The sequence below is a fragment of the Numida meleagris genome, chromosome 13, assembly GCF_002078875.1.
Source record: "Numida meleagris isolate 19003 breed g44 Domestic line chromosome 13, NumMel1.0, whole genome shotgun sequence".
In the NCBI taxonomy this organism is placed as follows: domain Eukaryota; kingdom Metazoa; phylum Chordata; class Aves; order Galliformes; family Numididae; genus Numida; species Numida meleagris.
In genome coordinates this window covers 4,239,567-4,259,243 of record NC_034421.1, presented here as the reverse complement: position 1 = coordinate 4,259,243, position 19,677 = coordinate 4,239,567, and the positions used below count along the sequence as shown (strand labels likewise).

At 59.4% G+C, this 19,677-nt stretch overlaps 1 protein-coding gene across 2 annotated transcripts; it reads left to right on the top strand.

Annotated features, from left to right (window-relative positions):
* RADIL (Rap associating with DIL domain) lies at positions 302 to 19,661 on the top strand. Of its 2 annotated transcripts, none has more exons than XM_021410996.1 (16): positions 302 to 445; positions 4,160 to 4,254; positions 6,030 to 6,582; positions 9,894 to 10,156; positions 11,175 to 11,834; positions 11,951 to 11,988; positions 12,637 to 12,797; positions 13,097 to 13,209; positions 13,631 to 13,868; positions 14,736 to 14,908; positions 14,985 to 15,135; positions 15,406 to 15,596; positions 15,914 to 16,295; positions 16,562 to 16,701; positions 17,039 to 17,178; positions 17,392 to 19,661. In XM_021410996.1, the coding sequence occupies exons 2-16, from the start codon at positions 4,219 to 4,221 to the stop codon at positions 17,495 to 17,497; spliced, it is 3,345 nt and encodes a 1,114-aa protein (XP_021266671.1). In that variant the 5' UTR covers positions 302 to 445; positions 4,160 to 4,218; the 3' UTR covers positions 17,498 to 19,661. The 2 variants fall into 2 exon arrangements, with proteins under 2 accessions (XP_021266671.1, XP_021266670.1); XM_021410995.1 differs by having other exon boundaries at positions 17,036 to 17,178.

Below are 19,677 nucleotides of genomic sequence, written 5' to 3'. Positions count from 1 at the left end.
CGCCGACACACCTCGGGGCGCACTTGGCCCCGGCATCCCCTGGGCTCAGCCCGCTTGGGAAGGGAGAAAGTCACTCAGTCGAGTTTGGATCCCAAAGGGAACCCCCGTCCCCCGTTGCGTCACCGCCAGCTCCTGCGGGCACAGCTCGGCCCCATCCGCGCCCCGCAGTCGCCCCGCGCACCCACACGCTGCCCTCTCCCTCGCGCCGTCCCGCTGCTCCCCGCGCTCCCCTGGGGCTGTGACGCTGCCGAGCTCGTCCCCACGCCCGACCCCATCACCCCGCCCGCCTGGGGACGCTGCTCGGGGCGCTGCTGGGGCAGCGGAGGCCGCGGGGTGGCGCGGTGGGGCCGCTCCGCTCCGTTCCGTTCCGTTCCGTTCCGTTCCGCTCCGCCCCGGCCCCGCACGCACCGCACCGCTCCGCACCGCACCTCCGGGGCTGCGCCGGGTGAGTACCTTCCGCCGGGGGGACAGCGGGACGGCGGGGCGCCTTGTTTCTTTATGATCACTGGTTGTATTTTATTTCGTCGGTATTTTGAAGGGGGGTTTAGCATCGCCGGGACAGCCGACCCCCGTCCCTCCGCACAAACGCGGATCCCTCGCTTGTCCCCGTTGTTGTCTCTGGGATGGAGCCGCCGGGACCCCGCTGCGATGGGGCCGTTTGGATGCAGCCTTCGGGAGAGCAGGGCAGGCGAGAGTCGAGGCTTTCCTGGTTGCCACTGGAGACCAAACCTGCCCTGCGAACCGCACCGGGCGCGGGAGGGCTGTGCCATGGGACGCAGCGCCTTGTCACCCTCATCCTAACGCAACACCCTTTGGGACCCCTCTCCCCTTTGAGCCCCCTGTCCCACTGCCTGCCCCGCGGGATCCGTCCTCCGCTCGCCCCTCGGGAGCTTTCTCCCTTCCCCGTGCCCTGTGGGATCCTGCCCCCGTTGGAATTGCGCTCCTTGGTGTTGCACACACGTTACTGTGCCTGCACGCAGCTGTTTGGCACCGTGGTGGCATCCCAAAGCCTTGGCAGAGGGTCTGGGGATGCTGTGCGTCCCAGCAGGCTGGAGAGGTTTCTTGCTGAGTTATAACTTTAGCAGAGAAAACTCAGGGGAGGTTGCTACTTGCTGGGGAAGTGCTTATTTTCTGTGCTCTCCAGGACCAGTTAATTATCACTAGAAAAAAAAAATATATCGCTAAGGTCTCATAATTAGGCTGCCTGCTGCGACTCGGCTGCTTGGAAGGCAGTGGAAAGCAGACGTGCTTTGTGAAATGTTTTTTGGGTGTGCGTGTGAATAGAGCTGCACAGGCAGAGGGCGGTCACTGGGACTTGGTACCGGAGAGCTGGCGCACGTTGGCGGCTTAAAAGACCCTGCAAAAGGAGGATAAAAATAAAAAGCGAGGAGAAAAAAGGGAGGTGCTACAAGGCCTCCTCCTGTAGGTCCCAAATTGTTATAATTTGGTTGTGAAGCTGTCGCTGCCTTTAGGAAGGGCTGGCTGTTAGCTGTCCCATCGCTGCAGCCCTGGGCTGGGGTCCGGGTGCCATCGTGGAGCAGTGCTGCTAATAATAACGCTGTAAGGAGTTTACCCGCACTGATCCGGCTCAGGACAGCAGTGGGCTGGCGCTGACATTACCAGCCTGGCCCCAGATTAGGCAGATAAAAACTCACACAACAACAAGCCGGGCTGCAAAGCAGAGATTGGGTCCTGCGTTTTGGGGAGGGGGTGCAGGGGTTCTCCAGGGAGGGCGTGGGCCGTAGCACTGGGCTGCAGGAAGGGGATCTGCAGAGGTTTGCAGCCAGGCAGCGCGCGCCAGCACCGGGCTGTTCTCATTTCCTCTGCTCTCTGAGTTCTAATTTGTTCCACATTGCAGTGCCGGGGCGGCCTCTCCCTCCCCACAGCATCCAGGCTGCAGCCGTTCCCACTGTACGGAGGCTGCGAGTCGGCGTGATTTCCATTAAAAAATAAAATAAAAATAAAGATTAAAAGAATTTTTAAAAAAGGGAACATTTTCAAACAGGGCTCTGGGCAAATAGCCCTTCTGGGATGGTCACAGCTGGAACCTCACTGCCCGTATGCGATGCACACGCGTGGGCAGTGCTGTGCCCTGGGGACATTGCTGATAGCGACAGAGTGCTGTAATAGCGATGGTGAGCTGCTGGCTGCAGGTTGATGGGCCCAATCCCAACCCCCGGGCAGGAGGAGGGATCTAGTTTGGGCCTGGGCTGATTAAAGACCTCAGCACCGGGAAGACATTCCTGCCACCCGACGTGGCGTGTGGAAAATAGCGCCTGATGAGCAGAAGTGGTTCCGCCCCTGACATCCAGAGAGCCAGCTCCCTTGTAGTAGGGCTTTGCGAGGTGTTTGAGTTAGGCGAGGTGATACTCCTGCAAAAATCTGCACTCTGTGGCATTAGAAAAGTCGCTCCAGTCCGGTATTTAGAGGTGGCATTATCCAGCATCAAGAAAGCCCACATTAAATATACCCCATCTGTTTGGAAGGCGGTTATCAGAGCAGATCTCACTGCTGGGCACTGCTGCCTGCTGCCCTGCCCTCAGCATTTCGGTGCTTTGATCGCTTGTTTGGGAGGAGATAGAAATGGTTTTTGGGAAAACTATGGCTCACACAGAGCGCAGTGCTCATAGCTTGGACAAAACCGGGCCAACAAAAAGCATCCCAACAACAGTGGGCTGGGAAAGGGAAATCTTTCTGTGCCCAAAAATAACAAGCGGAGCTTTCCATGTTTCCCTGTCCCTGACGTGTTGGGGTGAGCGCAGCCCGTGTCCTGCAGGAGCTGCTGGGGCTGTGTGTCTGCCCGCCTTTCTGTGCTGGAGAACTGGGAGTTTTCACATTAATGACAATTTTGCTCTGGAAAAACAAACAGAAAGGTCATTTGCAGCGTGAACACGTTGTATCTCATCACAGAAAGGCTTTGGTGGGAAGGGATCAGTCCGAGCCCCATGGCGTGGCACTGTCAGACCTGGATTTGGGCTTGCAGCGGCCAAAAGCAGCTCCTGCATCTGCTTGGGGGAGGGGTGCAGAAAGCACCCTACAGTCGGGGATGAGAACAACCCCTGCTCTGCCCACTTCTCATCAATTCAGAGTGGATGGGGCTCGATTGGAGCATCCAAACATTCTCGCAGGAGAGAAAATAGGTGGTGGCCAACAGCTCGTTAATTGCACGGAGCTACGCATGACAAGAATCAATGTCTGGCAGCCAAAGCCAGACACGCTGGAAAGGAGGCATAAATATTTAAGCAGCGGGAGTGATTAATCACAGCAGCAGTGGGAGGCGGGGGGAGCAGCCCCCCTTGGTGTGCATCCCAACCAGCACCTGGCAGAGGGCTCTCCCATAGTCCAGTGCTGGGTTGAGTCAAGCCTGCTCCCAGCCCCTGGCCAGGGCATTTAATAGGGTGGTGCTTTAGTCTTCAGTGGCTGCGGGCCCTTTTCTGCAGCCCTATCTCATGCCCTGCTGTCTCCTTCCAATAACACCCATGAAATCACTCTGCGGGTGCAGCTTCTCCCTTGCATGTTTGGTTCCTGCCAGTCCCACTCCTGCAGATCTGCACTAAGGAGAGCAAGGGGACGCTGCTTGGTGGCTCTCCTCAATCTTCAGCAGAAAAAACCCAAGATCCTGGGCCAAGATTGAGGAGAAATAAATCCTGATGGGCATATGATCGGGCTCTGGCTGCAGGACCCATTGTGCACCCATGGGTGTCCCCAGGAATGCATGGGCTTGGGGGAAGCAGTTGGGATCAGCAGCAGTCCTGTAACCTCCATCTCCTTCATGCCTTCCCTTTCTGATCCCACTTCTCCTCTCACTGTTCTCTCCCTGCTCTCTTTGCTGTCCATAGCTGGATTTCCTCCAGCTCTCCTCCTGCTGAGATGGATTCTGAGCTTGGGGCTGGGCTGGGATATCCCATCCATGGGTGACGGGTATCCGCCCATCACCGGACCCTGGGGGTGCAGCATCCTTCCTGCACGGGTCCAGCAGCCATCACCTGCAGCACAAGCTTGCTTTGAAGGAAGGGGGAATGAAGCTGTTGGGGGTGCAGGTGGGTCAGCGGTGCTGCACATCTCCTGTGGTGCATGGCATCTCTGAGCCCCCAGAGCAGAGGGGAGCACTGTGGTGTCTGTGAGCAGCCCATGACTGCTCCTCCTCTTCCTCCTACAGACAGATGTGTGCCAGGACCATGTGTGCTGAGGGGAGGCCCATGCTGAGGAGGAAGACGGATGGAAGGGCAGCGAGCCCGTGAGAAGGATGGCAAGGTATGGGCAGCGGGAGGAGCGGGACCCTTGGGATGTCTGCTTGGTGGAAGGGCCACATGGATGCCAAAGGTTTTTGTCACAGCACTGCAGAAGGAGCACAGAACGAGCTGGCTTGGGTGTGATGTCCCATGAGAGCAGGGAGATGTGCAGTCACCCCAGTCTGGGGGCAGGCAGGGGTTGTGCAGGTGGGCTGGTCCCGATGGGCTCCCCTCACTGCTGCTCTGGGTGCTGAGCAGATGAGCACTCGAGGGGCTCGTCTCAGTCTGGGCTTTGCATTTTTCCAAGCATTCATTCTGTGAAAAGCCACTGCCCCTGCTCTCTGCAGGAGCTGTGTCTGATAGAAAGAGCAGGAAAATAGCAGTGCTATAAATACCAAATTGAAAGAGGCAGGGACCCGCCTGCCATGTGGGCATGGAGGAGTGACCTCACGGCAGCAGATGTTGCAAGGTTTCCCTCCGTGCTCTTGGTAGTGCAGGGCAGAGGAGATTAAATCTGCCCACCTGACCCAGTGGCTCAGTGGCAAAGGTTTATCTCCTGCATCCTTGCTCGCAGCAGTTCCTGCATGCGGCAGTCGGGGTTTTGGGGGTGCCCTGTCCTGCTCCCAGGTGGGATCTGCCCAAGCACCCCAGGGGTGTCACACATTGACACAAAGGGTCGGCCAAGGCAGGAGCAGCCCCTGATATGGGGGAGCTGCAGCTCCAGCCCTGCCCCTGCTCAGTTTCCCCAGCTGGAAAGGGGGAATAGGAGCTCAGACCCAGCAAGGCTTTTGGGGCCAGAGGGCTGTGAAGAAGCACAAAGCTGAGCCAGACCCGATGACACTGGGATGTCCCTAGGGGTGAGAGGGGTGACCAGGGGTGCAGCAGCCTCCCAGGCTCATCCTGCAGCCATAGCACTCGCTGGTGCCTCAGTTTCCCCATCTGCAGCACTCCAGGCTCTCCTGGCCCCGGGAGGTCCCTGCCCCACAGAAATCCTTTGTGCGCAGCAGCAAGGCTGTTCCTAGTGAGAAGGTGACCTCTTGCATTAGCAGCAGAGACGCTTTTTCTTCCTGAATTAGATGGCAGCATGGAGGCCGTCCAGGGCTGGCATCACTGCTCATAGTGCTGGGGCTGTTCCGAACTGGCTCCTGCTGAGCAGATGCAGAGCCACCCACATCCCCAGCCATGTGCTTTTTCCAGTGGAGGTGGACAACAAACGCACATTTCAGGCACTGCGCTCGGCCATGCTGCCGTGTGCTTTAACGTCCTCTGCAAACCAGCAGCAGCCAAAGGATTTGCCGGAGCAAGGATGTTTATAGAAAGGCCAATTAGAGCCCGTTTTCTCCCTGTGCCTCTCGGTGAGCAGAAGCATTTAGCAGTGACCTCAGAGTAATTCAATTTGCGCTCGAGCTTTCCATTTCACCTCTAAAAAATGGGATTGCTCCACGAACTCGTTAGAGAAAGTGGCTCTGAAGCGCTGGCTCCCACCCAGGCTGGGCTCCGTGGGTCCCACTTTGCTGCTGGGCTCTGCTCTCCTCCCCGTGCAGACGAGCATGCGCTCGGGCAGGAGGGACCTCGCAATGCACACGGTGGAAATTAACCTCTCTGGGACAGATCCATCCCGCGGTGTCTGTGCAGCGCGGAGGAGCTGACTGCTGGGCTGCACCAAGGGGATCCTCCAAACCTCCATCCCTCGCTGCTGCCCTGAGGAAGCCGCAGCATCACCTCTGCAGCCCGTCCCCATCCCTCGGGGGGCGGCTGCCACGCTCACCCCTGATCTCTCCCTTTCCCTGTTCCCAGCCGCTGCCCGTGACGACGTCCCGCGCGATGTTCTATGGATCCTCCTCCACCATGGCTCCGCCATCCAAGAGCCGGCTGAAGCGCCAGAGCCGTCTCTTCTCCCAGGTCCTGTACCGGACGCTGAGCTACAAGGACCGCAGCTCCACCTCCGCCTTCCCAGATGGGGATGACCCGGCCGAGCTCTCCACCCAACTTTCAGCCCCTGGCATCCTCAAGATTTTTGGGGGCAACATCTGCGCGGGCACCAACTACAAGAGCGTGCTGGCCACGGGCAGCTCGGGTGCACGGGAGCTGGTGAAGGAGGCCCTGGAGCGCTATGGGCTGAGCCAGCTGAATGCCGGGCAGTACGCGCTGTGCGACGTCATCGGGAGGTTCGAAGGACCCGAGAAGCGGTGGCAGACTGAGGGGCTGAGGGTTCTCGGGGACCATGAGAAGCCGCTGCTCATCCAGGACCTGTGGAAGCCCCGGGAGGGATTCTCACGACGGCTGGAGCTGCGGCGGCGGGCGGAGGTAGAGGAGATGGCGGCCAGGGATGTGGACACCACCACCGCAGGTCAGGGGCTGCGGCTTTGGGGTGTTTGGGTTGGGGTGGTGGTGGGGACAGGAGCCGTGTTTTGGCAGCAGTGCTCTTAGGTTACGTCAGTGCTTGGTACTCCATGGGGAATTTGGGACCCCAGCTGGGTTAGGGTCTTGCAAATGCCCACTTGTGGCATAAAATCATGAAGGCTGGAAAAGAGCTCCAAGATCCCAAAGCCCAAGCCCAACCCATCCCACCATGCCCATAACCATGTCCCTCAGTGCCACATCTCCACAGTTCTGGAAGACTTCCAGGGACAGTGACCCCCCCACTCCCTGGGCAGCAGTACCAGATATTAGGGAAATTTTTCCCTAATATCCAACCTGAGCCCCCATGGCACAACTTGAGGCCATCACCTCTCGTCCTTGCAGGTGCCAGGGGCCACTGCCGTGCACCTGGGGGTCAGGGTGCCCCTCTCTTCTCCAGCAGGGATCAATGCGATGCTACGTGCTTTGGAAGAGCGGTGGCTCTAAAGAAAGAAAAAACAGTTTTTAAATAGAAAACAGGGCAAGACCTAAGTGCTAAACTCCCAGTCAGATGTGGCTGCACGTGGTGCGAGAGCCGTGCCATGGCTCTTCAGAGGCTGCCAGCATGAGCTCGAGGTGACATCAGCTCCAGGTGACACCAACCATCGTCCCCAGCTGGGACAGGAGCAGCAGCACTCGCACCTCAACCCGGGCACTGTGGGGAGGGCACTGCCCTCATTTCTGGTGTTTTTATTTTTTAAAAACCTTTTCTGCAGCCGGCCAGGCTTTTCTGAGACAAAGATCCCTACCTGCAGTTGTTTATGCTATCTGCTTGTCGGATGTCCTGATAAAACCTCACTTCTGCTGCTGTCCCATTCAGCGGGGCCTGGCCCCAACCTCACCCCATGCTGGTGCACTGCCCCAAGGATGCAAAGCACCTGCTCCCCACTCTCCCAGCAGCACCTCAAAGAGAAATGCAGCTCCTGGTGCGGTGGGGGCCACAAGTGCCACCAGCAGGGTCACCCTGCCACCACCCTCACATCCCCTTGTTGAGCATCAGCTGTGTGCCCAGGGCAGCAGGGCAATGGCGTGGAAAATGTGGCTTCTGTGCAAAAATAAAAGGAGATGGGGCTGGTGGCTGCCTGGGAGGAAAGCAGAGCGTTGCTGAGTGGGACTCATAGGGATATACCCATAGGGAAATGCCCCCACACAGAGCCTTGCAATGGGGCACTGCTGCTGAGCCAGGGGAAAGGCCCCACACCCACTGGTGACCTGTTAGCAAATGGCTTAAGAGTTTTATCTGCTCGGTTACCCATTATCCTAATTAGTTTATTAGCTGCTTCCCAGGGGGGAGGGAGGTGCGTGCCTCTGGCACCGTTCCTCAGCAGCGCAGGTGGAGCAGCAATGTGGGAAGCGAGGCTTGGCTCAGCCCTGCTCCTTTCAGGGAGCGATGTGGGGCAGCTGGGAGGCAGAGCATCACAAAGCGGGGACGCAGCATTTGGCTCCTCCCAGGCACCCCATTGCAAGCTGTGCCTCGAGCTGGTGGGGCTTCCCTGCAAAGCTGCAGACCGAACCACGTGCAAACCGTGGGCATGAAACCTCTCCCCCTACAACACGCTCCATTGGGTATCACCGAGGTTGTGGCTTTGATGCACCTCGGCACAACTGCAGCCGGGGAGCGTTCCCTACAGGGGCTGCCTAGCAATCGACATCAGAAAGGGCGTTTGCCCTAAATTAGAAACAAATCTTTCCTGCGTCCCTTGCAGTTATTTATGTGCTGACTGATTCGTTTCCCAGCCAGGAGCAGGGCACCTCTTCCCTAGGCTGAAAAAGAGGCAGAGCCCGCAGAGATCCCATGCAGCAAACACAGCAGGTTTAGCCCAGGATGTGGGGTGGGTTTGGGGGGAGCAGCCCCCATTGGGTGGGATCACCTGCAACCTCTGGGCAGGAGAAAGCACTGCTGCAGGGCCAGGGACATACCTTGGCTTATGGATGGGCTTTGTCTCGTGCAGGAAAAGAGCTGTGTTTATCTTTCCATCGCAGCTCCGGGGTTGAGGGGAGCTGGTGACGGGGGCTCTATGGGCAGTGAAAACACAACTTTTTCCTCCGTGGGTTTCCTATGCAAAGCAAGCACAATGCTTACTGCACTCAGAGAAGGGAGTGGTGATGGCGGGGGGACTCTGAGCCCCCCGGGGTGAGGAGCTGCACCAGTGCCACCCCTTGTCCCCATTTGGGGCCAGGCAGCGGGGTGACACGGGGCACCCTCGGAGCTCTGCTCCCACACTCGTGGCACCCCCACATTTCATATCTGCAGTGCAGCACGACAGACCCCGCTGCCCTTTAATGGGGGCATGGGGAAGGGTCCGTCCCCCTCTTGGCAGTGGCTGTGGCCATGCTGTGCCCTAGTCCCACAGCGTGCCAACTCTGGGGGATATTTCCTCCTTCTCCCCCTCCTCCCCATCCCTATCATTTTCCCACCAAAGGAGTGCTCGACTTAAAACAAACAAACAGAGAAATGTATTTCAGTGCCGGCAGCCCGTTCCTCACCAAATAAGGCAGATGACAGGTTTGTTTTCGGGCTCTGGCTTACGAGTGTCCCTTTAAGCAGCCCCAGGCTCTGTGCATTGCCGTCCCCAAATCCCTCTGGCTGTCCCCAAACCCTCCATTCTGCCATTCTCTAATGCAGAGATACGAGCACCGACCCTACAACTTCATCCTTTTGCTGCTGCAGGGCTAAAGCCCGGCTGGCAGCACGGGGGGGTCCCATAGGAACCCCCCTATGGGTCTGGAGAAGCTGCTGCCTTAGGGCTCTCCGCTCATTTGCTCCGAATCCCATTCGTTTTGCAGCCAGCGCTGCTCGGGGGAAGGTGCTGAGCGCTGGGTCCTGCGGCTGCTCTGCGGCTCGCAGCTCCCTGCCTGCTTCCCTGGGGGCTGGGGGGGCTCTCAGCCCCGCTTCTTGCCACAAGGCAGCATCCAGGCTCTTATTTTTGCGTTTTTTTTTTCTCTTCCCCAAAATTCGGCTAATTTTCTCTCCAGCCCCGCTTTCCTCCGGCAGCGCAGGGGGATGCTGTGGATGCGGAGCTCCCCGGCTGCCCCGCGGTCAGTGGGGACATGGGGGGGGGAGGGCGGGCTGCGGGTCCCTCTTTTTGGTATCGAGGGAGCACAAAACTCCCCGCTCTTGGGGGACATCACTCCGGGGGGTGGGGGAGGGTGGGGGTGCGCTCCGATGCTGCCTTCCTTCCCCACCGCAGCAGGATGCGGGATGCGGGATGCTGCCGGTCCAGCAGCGGATCTGAGCGCGGCGCATCTCTCCCCCCGCAGGCATCAACGCCCAAGCGCGGAAGCTGCAGCGGCACCGGGCGCGGGGGGCCATGCGGGTGCTGGCGGGCGCTAAGCGGCTCGGCACCCCCCCAGCTTTACGGCGCAGCCTCAGCGAGAGCAGCCTGGGCCGCCCGCGGGACGAGGAGCTCCGGCGGCACTGCCCCGCGCTGCGCGGCCCCGAGGAGCGGAGCGGGAGCAGCATGCGGTATTCCCTCTACCACTCCCCGCACCTCCTGCTCCTGCAGGGCTACAGCCAGCAGCATGTAAGCACCGCGCAGCGCTCGCCACCCCGCCAACCTTTCTTTTGTTTTGATTTTTTTTTTCCCTTCCCTTCCCTTTGATTTTTTCTTTCTTTCTTTCTTTCTTTTTTTTTTTATGCCACGCTCCTAAAGCCTATGGGGATGGGGAGCTTGGTGCATGGCCGGTGTTTCCTGGGGGAGGGGAGGGCGAAAGAGCATCCTTAGGAAAATGAGTTGTGGGGTTGGGGGGTGCAGTCTGTCCTGCCCGGCTGCGGGGCAGGTTGGGGATGTGGCTGTAGGGCTGGAGGAGAGACGCCCCAGAAAAGCCCCCCAGCAGCGTCCCTGCCCCGGTGCAGTGCAGAGCCGGTTCTGCAGGATGGTGCTGAGCGCTGCCCCGTCCCCGTCTGGCTGCCTCGTTACTGGTAAATGTAATGAGGGGTGGTACGAGACAGCGCGTCTGGGAGCCTCCTCTCCCCTGCCCAGCAGGCACTGGGAGAACTGGAAAGGACTGGGACGGCTCTTTTGGTTAATGGTTGTTTTGTCCAGGTGGAATATCTAGCTAGTCCGAGATTTCCAGCTCTGTCCCAGCGTGACACCAGCGCTGCAGCCTTCCTCTGCCTGCGCTAATGCAGCTGGGGAAACTGAGGCATGGGGCAGTGGTGTGCATTGCTGCAGGTCTGCAGGTAGATGGGGGCAGCCCCCAAACACCAACCTGCTCAGGGGGCCCCTCTCAGCGCACAGCTGCAGTTGGAGGGAGGGCTCCTTCTGCCCAGAGCAGCCCCGTCTATTACAAGCCCAAAGTTATGGTGCCCGTTTATCAGCCCCGGTTTTGGGGCTCGCTGCTCTGCACGTTTGCACATCGGGGTGCAGGAGCAGTGGGGTGCACGCGGGTCCTGGCTGCACCGCCCACGCTTTTTGTGCCGCACGAGCTCGCCATCGGTGCAAGGAACAAATGAAGGGAGAACCGTGGTTCTGCCAAGGCCAGGCGTGGGGGTGGCAGGAGGCCACAGACCGCGCTGACGCCGCGTGCCCCCGCTCGCAGGACAGCTTGGTGTACCTGCTGAACCGCGAGCAGCACACGGTGGGCCAGAGGACGCAGGCGAGCAAACCCAGCATCAGCCTGTCGGCGCCGGACATCCTGCCCCTGCACTGCACCATCAGGAGGCTGCGAGCATCGTGGCACCGCTCGGAGGAGAAGTTGGTGCTGGAGCCCATCGCCGGTGCTGGCGTCTCCGTGAACTTTTCCGCGGTGACCCGGCCGGTCGTGCTGCGGCACGGGGACCTGCTGTCCCTCGGGCTCTACTACCTGCTGCTCTACAAGGACCCCATGAAGGCACAACCGCTGCCGGCACAGACCCTGCTGAGGCTGCGGGCCCTGCACCCCGAGAGCCCTCCTGTATGTGGGACGTGCGGCAGCCTGCTGAAAGAGCAGGAGGGGCCCAGTGCCAACCGACAGAGCCCTGAGCCCAGCGACGGCCCCAGGGCTCCCCGCAGGAGGCTGCAGCTGGAGTTTGAGCCGGAGGCTGAGGACGTGCTGCTGCGACGCATCATGACGCTGATTGAGCCGGGGGGGGACGACCACAAGCTGACCCCCGCCTTTCTGCTGTGCCTCTGCATCCAGCACTCGGCCACCAGCTTCCAGCCTGGGGACTTCGGGCAGCTGCTGCTCAAAGCGGCCAAAATGATCCAGAGGACAGTGTGGGTCAGTTGGCATCGGGGGGTGGGACAACGGGGACTCCCCTCGGCTCCCACCCCGGTCCCCATGTGTACCGATGCCTGCAGTCACCATCTGTGCTCTCTCCTTCTCTCCCTGCCCAGGACCGCACCCGGGAGCTGGCCGAGAAGCAATCCCAGCAGTAAGTGCCACCCTCCTCGCTTTGCCCTAGAACCGGGGGAATTCAGCCCAATTCTCCCCCCTACCCCGCTGCACCCACCCAGCCCGCCGGCACAGACGCACACGGCATTTTCCTGCTAAATCCCATGAATCTCTATCTATCCTTGTTTTGCCACTGGCCCCGCTGCCAGTCCCAAATTCCAGGCTCCAAAGCAGCATCTGGAGAAACCATCAGTGCTTGCGCTGAGGTCTCCTTTAGGGTGAGCTCCCAGCCCTTTGCTACAGCAGGAAAAAGTGGTTCAGCCATTGAGAAACATCCCAGCTGCTTTCTATTTGTTTTGCTTTATTTTGGAACAGCCCAGTGCTGGGCAGGCTGCATTTAACCACCAGAACTGGCAGCAGCAGCAGCACATAATTGTTGAGGAGATCTCTGCAGCAATCCCTGCAGATGGGTTGGATCAATCACTGGGGTCCCCCATAGAAGTGGTACCGACAAAGCCTATCCTGCAGAGCAGGAGCCCCCAGCTTGCTGCTTGCACAGGGCTTTCCTAAAGCACAGCAGTGAGATGCAAAAGCTCTCCGCTGCTTTTTGGGTTGTTTTCACCCCAAATCCCCCAGCAATGAGCAGTGATGCTGTAACGCCCGCTCTGTCCTCCCCCACCCCTCTCAGCCAGGACCCCGCTGCCCTGTCCTGTTTCACCATTGCGGACCTGCTGCCGGACCTGCAGCACATCCTCTTCTGGATGTCCAACGCCATTGAGGTGCTCTACTTCGTCCAGCAGAAGTCCCCCACCTACATCCAGAGCATGGAGGAGGAGCTGGACGTCAAAGGTAGTGCTGGGGCTGCTGCTCCCTCCACGGCCCCTCGACCCCGCTGTTCCCTGCCTGCAGGCAGTGCTTGGTACCCCCGAGATGAAAGGGAAAAAATGGGAAAAGGGGAGGAAATCAGCTTCCAAATCCAATTTTGTCCTGTTTGGGGGTGTCACGCTGCTGATGCCAACCTGGGAGAGTTGGTAACCTCACCCTGGGGGAACCTGGGGTGCAGTGACCTGCAGGGTCCGGGTCTGTTTTGGTGCCTGCAGATCAGATGGAGCCAGGTTTGCTCCCCGATTTCCCCCTCCATCCCATAGGCTCCAAGGAGTCTCTGTTCTCCTCGACCATCACAGCCAGCGAGGAGGCGATGACGGTGCTGGAGGAGGTGATCATGTACACGTTCCAGCAGTGTGTCTATTACATCTCCAAGGTACGCAGTGCCCCGGGGCACCGCCGGCGGCACGAGCATCCCCAGCAGTTCTGCAGGAGCTGTTCGACTTCTGCAACACTGAGATGTTTTCCTTCGGGCTGAAGTGCCTCAGTTTTGGGCGCAGCCCAGGAAAAGTATTGGATGACCGCGGTGTGCTTCCCTGCTTGGGAGGAGGTGTTGGGGAGAGCATAATGCTGCGATTCAGGGCATGATGGAAGGCAGCCCCGGGGCCAGTGGGGAACAGAGCACGCAGTGTGCGGCCGGAGAAAGGCGTCTGTGTGCAGGGATGCTCCGTGCTCGCCTCTCCCTCTGCCCCAGCAGGGATGGGTGTAAGGTGCCGCTCTCCTACCCGGGCTCCTGCCCAAGCAAACAAACGGGCTGGGTTCTGCAGTGAGCGCTCAGCTCCTTCTGCCCCCCGCAGTGTCTGTACGTCTCGCTGCCGGCCCTGCTGGAATGCAACCCCTTCCAGAATGAGAGCCGCGAGAGCTGGCGGGCGGCCCCACCGCTGCCCGAGGAGCTACGCCGCGTGGTGCTCATCTACCAGGCGGCACTGGACCTGCTCCGGCAGTACGAGGTGCACCCTGAGATCACCTCCCAGATGTTCGCCTACCTCTTCTTCTTCTCCAACACGCTGCTTTTCAACCAGCTCCTGGATAAGGGTCAGTCCCTGTCCTCCTCCTGCTTCTCCCTCGCTGGGCTGATGCTGGGGACAGACCCTTGGAGACCCCGCAGTGCCCCCTGGGGAGAAGGGGCTTTGAGCAGCTGGAGGTGGGCAGGTCCCATGCTGGTATGGGGAAGCCAAGCACAAACCTGGCTGCTGAGCCCACGTCTTCACTTTCTCAAGTGCTCCGTCCCCAGCATCCTGCTTGGGCCACATTTCATGTTTTTTTTGCTGTGCCTATTTATAACAGCTCTTGTTAAGCTGTTCCCAAGCAGAGGTCCCCTGTCCCCATAGCACAGACACAGCTGCTCCCTCCAAGGTTGCCATTTCCAGGAGGGATTTACCCCAACCCCAGATCCAAACCCATCTCCAACCCCAACCCCGCCCTCATCCCCAACTCCAACCCCATTCTCATCCCCAAACCCATCTTCAACCCTATCCTCATCCCCACCCCCAAACCTAAACTCATTGTCAACTCCACCTATATCTGCATCCCCACGTCTAAACCCATCTTCAACCCCAACCCTATCCTCATCTTCAATCCCAACCCCATCCCCAACCCTTTTCAGTCTGAAAGCAGTTTGCTCCACAGAGAGCTTATCACTAATGAACCACTGCACCCTGCCTTGTAATTGAGGAGCAGGGTGGTGCTCGTTAGCCCTAATTATCACAGCAGCCCTGCCGGATGGCAGTCTCCTTGCCCCAGCCGCTATTAGTGCCAGGCAAGGTCCAGCCACTGAGTCACAGCTGCTAGGGACATTAACATGGGGACATCAATCTGGATTTGTTCTGTAAGGCAGCCCTACCCTGGGGTCTCTGGCTGAACATGGGGGTTCCATTCCTCAACCCATGCTGTGCCCCGCAGGCTCCTCTCTTGGCTGCTTCCACTGGTCGCAGGGCGTGAAGCTGCGAGCCAGCGTGCGGCTGCTGCTGGAGTGGCTGCGCAGTGCTGGCTTCGAGCAGCTCTCCCAGCAGTTCTTCGCTAAGCTGGCCAGTGTGGCCAACCTGCTGGCCATGCCCGGCTCCCAGCTGCTGCAGGTGAGGTGCTGGCTGGGTTGGGTTTGGGACGGGGGCGATGGGATGGTGTTCACCCCCTGCGCTTTTCCGTGCCCAGATGACGTGGCCATCCCTGAGAGCTGAGTTCCCAGCGCTGAGCCCCGCACAGCTGCACCGGGTGCTGAGCCAGTGCCAGGCGGTGATGGAGGTGGGCAGCGTGGCAGCATGGCAGCCCTGGGACGAGGACAGCGCGGCCGCCTTCCAGCCTGGTGAGCACCCGGCCCCACATGCTGCTGTCACCCGTGAGGTTTTATGGACAGACCCAAGGGGCAGTGCCCTTCAAACCACAGGGGTCTTGTAGGTAACTGCGGTCATCGCAGATAACCATGATCCTACGGCACTGGGGTCTTGTGAAGGATGCAAGTGTGCTCGGAGGGTGTGGGGCCCTTCCTGTGTGCCCAAGTGATGCTGCTGGGAGGTGCAGTGGGGCCGGGGGGCAGGAGCTGCCTGCCCTGCCATCCCCTGCCTCTGCCCTGCAGACGCAGTGCTGGAGTCCTTTGACAACCACCCGCCCATCGTCCTGCCCAGTGCGGGCTTCAAGGTGGACCTGGAGGTGGAGACGTTGGATGATAACATCTACCGGCACCTCCTCTACATCCGCCACTTCCTCTGGAGCCTGCAGAGCAAGAGCCCCCACGGCAGCGATGGGCTGTGCTCAGTGCCTCCAAAGGTCAGGGAAAGCTCCTTCTCAGAAGGAGCGGGCAGGTGTTGGAACAGGGAGTGGTGGGGTCACGGTCCCTGGAGGTGTTCCAGAACCACGTGGATGTGGCACTGAGGTGGTTTGGTGTCGTTATGGGGATGGGCTGGGGATGGACTTGGGGATCTCAGTGGTCTTTTCCCACCAGGATTCTCCTCCTGTGCTGGGGATGCTCACAGCCACCAGCAGCACGCAAATTTTTCAGGCTTTGACTGCAGGGTGGTGGGGGGCACTGATGGGGTGACAGCCGCCCACCCAGGTTCCCACAGAGCAATTTTCTCCTTTCTAAGAGCGAGCCACCCATCGTGCCAGAAGTGGTGGAAGTGAGCCCGAGCCCGGTTATGACCCCGGGGAGCACTGTCCCCCCATCAGGCCGCTGCACCCCGGGGGGCTGCACCGAGCTGGAGGCGGATGAGCCCCCCCTGCTCACCACAACCACCAACGGGTGTCCCCGGCAGCACCCTGCTGGTGAGCAGCAGCTCCAGGAGAAGCTCCAGCAGCTGCAGCTGGGCAGAGGCCCGGCCCCTCCGGCTCCCTCCTGCCTGCTGACACCCCCCACCACCCCCCTGAACTTCGACTCTGCCGGCCCTGAGTCCCCGCAGGGCACAACCAAGGGGCTGCAGGACCCACGGAGGAACGGGATGAGCGGCACCAAAGGAGGAAGCCCTGAAGGTACCGAGGGCCGACACTGCCTGAGGGGGTGCGGGAAGGGGGGACAGAGCCTGCACCCCCACGTTGGGTGCCCTTTTCCAGCACATATGGCTCTTGTGGGGATTTTCAGTGCTTGGGCAGGGGAGAGCACATGGAGCATCTCACCCTGCACCTGTCCCAGCAGGGAAGCAGCAGGGAGAACCCAGGTTGGCTTTGGGGGAAAATCCTCAATAGAGCTGGTGTGGGGCAATGCTGGAGCGGTAACCTGGTGGTCTCCCTGCTGGCAGGTTGCTCACCAACCCCCTACGACTTCCCCACACCGGAGTCCTCCAGCCGCAGCTCGGCCACCGATGACTTCTGCTACGTCTTCGTGGTGGAGCTGGAGAGGGGAGCGCTGGGGCTGGGGATGGGGCTGATCGATGGCCTGGTGAGTGCACAGCAACAGCCCTGCCAGGAGCTGTAGGGGCACATGTGGCAGGGGACGCTTTATTACCGAAGCTGATGGCTGTGCACAGAGCAAAGCAGCTTTGACTGGGGACAATGAGGCGCAGAGTGATTTCTCACAGCTCTCTGCTGCGGGGTTGCTGCCTGCTGAGCCCAGCACAGCTGCCCTGCAGCTGGAGGGAGCCATGGGGGGGAGGGAAATGACTCAGCTGAGGGCTTTCCTCCACCCTTCGATGTGTGGCAAAACCAAGCAGGGCAGCAGGGGGGGAGCACAGGTTTCCTGTGTCCTCTCTGCTCGCTCACTGCCTCCCTCCCAGCAGCACACACCGCTGGGCTCCCCGGGCATCTACATCCGCACGCTGATCGAGGGCAGCCCCGCGGCAGCTGACGGCAGGCTGGCCATCGGGGACCGCATCCTGGCTGTCAACGGCACCAGCCTCATCGGGGCCGATTACCAAAGGTGGGTGACACCCTGCTGCAGGGCTGGGATGTCAGAGATAGGGGAGGCAGCTGCTTGGGGTGGAGTGGAAGAGGGAACGGGGAGAAAAAGCATAGGAGCACATTTCGGGACTGAAGATGAGCCCGGTGTGGCTGCTGCTGTCATCGGGGGGTTCAGGATGCAGTCCCTGGTCCACAGATGCAGCACTCACCTCTCTCCATTGTCGCTCTGCAGTGCTGTGGACCTCATCCGCTCTGGAGGGAAGAAGCTGCGGTTTCTGGTTGCCAAATCAGACATGGAAATAGCCAAAAAAATTGTCTCCAGCTCTGCATCCTCTTAACTCTCGTGGTACGAGGGTCTGTCTGCAGGTGCAGCTCCGGTTAGGGCCAACCTGGTGAAGCCCGGGGTGCACGAGGGAGGACCAGGCCTCCACAGCTGCCCTCGATTTGCTTCCCAGCGCCTTGCCCCGTGCTGCAGCGGATGGAAGGACACACCGGGGTGCTGCACGCTTCTCCCCCAGAGCATCGCCCCGGATGCACTGCCTGGCCTCACCCTACAGCCTACACCTTACAGCTACATCTACACCTCAGGAGCATCCCTGTTCCTTCAGCCCCTGGCAGAGGGCAGGAAGGCTGCGGGCAGCTCCTCGTGCCCCCCTGCTGATGGCCCCGCGTGGCCCTCCTTGCTCTGGCACAAGCATTCAGGACGGCATTCCAGTTCTCCTGTTGCACTTTCACATTTGCAGGTCAGGTTCAAGTCAGCACCGGGATTTCAAGGTTGCAGAGCCAGGACCTGATAGCAGCAGGGCTGGAAAAGAGGCAGAGCTAGCACAGGTGCCCAGCTCTGGGGTGCTAAGCACCCGGAGCAGGATCCCAAGCAGGACGCCTTGCCGGGAGCCCCGGTGCCATACCCGACGTCAGGTGCCTTTCTGCTGCTGGGCTCCAATCTCACTGCCCCCAGCCCCAATCCAGGAGGGGACGCAGCTTCAGCCAAGGGCTGACACCACCAGCAGTTCCCTGAGGCAGAGCCCTGGAGAACAGGGCTCTCATCCTTGCACAGATTTATTGCCTGGCTCTTGCATTGCAGCCCTGGCAGGTCCCCAGCCCGGTCCCCAGCGCTGGCCCAGCAGAGTGGGCCATTCTGGAGCAGCCAGGTTCACTTTTCCCATGCAGGAGGCGTTGGCACCATGTCCTGTCTGGTCCCTCCAGCTCTTCAGGGCCATTACAAGGCCCTGCTCAGCTTGAACCTGCCCAGCTCAAACCATCTCAGAAGTGTTGCTGCTTCTAAGGGATGCAGCACAGGCTCCCTGTGGAAGAAAGTCAGGCTCCAGAGTCCCAGCAGCAGTTCTGCAACCCGCTGCCTGCAGCACGGTGTGACAGGGCTGCACTGGCAGCTCCACCATGCTTGGTCCCTGCATGCACAGCTTCTAAGTCTTCTGCGTGCTTTTAGCAACATTAAAGGGATAAACCCGGCCTGATTTCCGCATATAGAGATATTGAGATCTTGTTCAGCTGAACCCTATTAAAACAGCCTGCCATGAAGCCCCGCATCACGCCCTGCACTTAGAGCAGCATGGTCTAAGCTCTGGCAGCAAATCAGATATTACCATGGCATCTCACAACAACAGCTCTCTGAGGATTGTGATGCTAAAAAGGGGATGCTTAACAGGGTTGGCCTTAATTAAACCTCAGATATTTCACTGCTATAGTTTGCTTTCTGTGCTCAGTCTTGCAATTGACAGGAGAGAGATGTCGGAATAATCTGTGCAGGAGAAACACTTCACACAGCGGATCCGAACACAGCCTGGCCTGACTTCTCTGCGGCAAGACAGTCAAAGAACCTTCACGGAGACAATGAGTGCCTTGCTTCTCTGCTAGGCCATGATCATACCAACCAGCCTCCAGCAGGGACTGGAAGCAGTGTGTCACTCAGCCACTGACTCAGCTCTACCGGGAGGGCAAGCAGAGGCTCAGGGCTCCTAGTGATGCTCTGGTGATTCACTTGGCTTCAAATCAGGAGGTAGGCTGGCTCCTGAGCTCTGTAGAGCAGGAAAGGGGCTGCCCAGAGCCCCCAGGAAAACAGCATGCACTCCTTTCCTCTCTGCCCAGGAGCCAGGGCTTTGTGGTGGCCTGGTGTGCACTACACAGAACTGGGGATGCACTTTGGCTAGTTCCAGTCATACCAGAGCAAAATCCTTTGCTCCCTCTGGGGCCTGACTCTCTAGGCACACCTGAAGGCAGTGAACAGCCCCAGAGCTTTATGTTGTAGTGCAATGAGGTATCGAAACAAACTGTAAACAAACCCTACATTTACTAGTGTGCATGAGGGCTTGCTTCTCTTGGGAGGAGTGGGATGCATTTACTTTTCTGTTTGTTAATACTGTACAGCTCAAATATGTATAATAAACTTCTTGTGCAGATAAAGAACACAGCATGGCACCTGCCTGACAGCGGGCAGATGAGAAATGCTTTTGCTGTCAACAATAAACTGGATCGATAAATCTCCCTAAGCTCCTGGCTG

Excerpts from the sequence above, each read along its gene's own strand:
- RADIL (XM_021410995.1), top strand. The coding sequence starts at position 4,219 with ATGGAAGGGCAGCGAGCCCGTGAGAAGGATGGCAAG. Across the intron at positions 12,798-13,096 it reads GGAGGAGCTGGACGTCAAAG|GCTCCAAGGAGTCTCTGTTC; the intron begins GTAGTGCTGGGG and ends TCCATCCCATAG. Across the intron at positions 16,296-16,561 it reads CAAAGGAGGAAGCCCTGAAG|GTTGCTCACCAACCCCCTAC; the intron begins GTACCGAGGGCC and ends CCCTGCTGGCAG.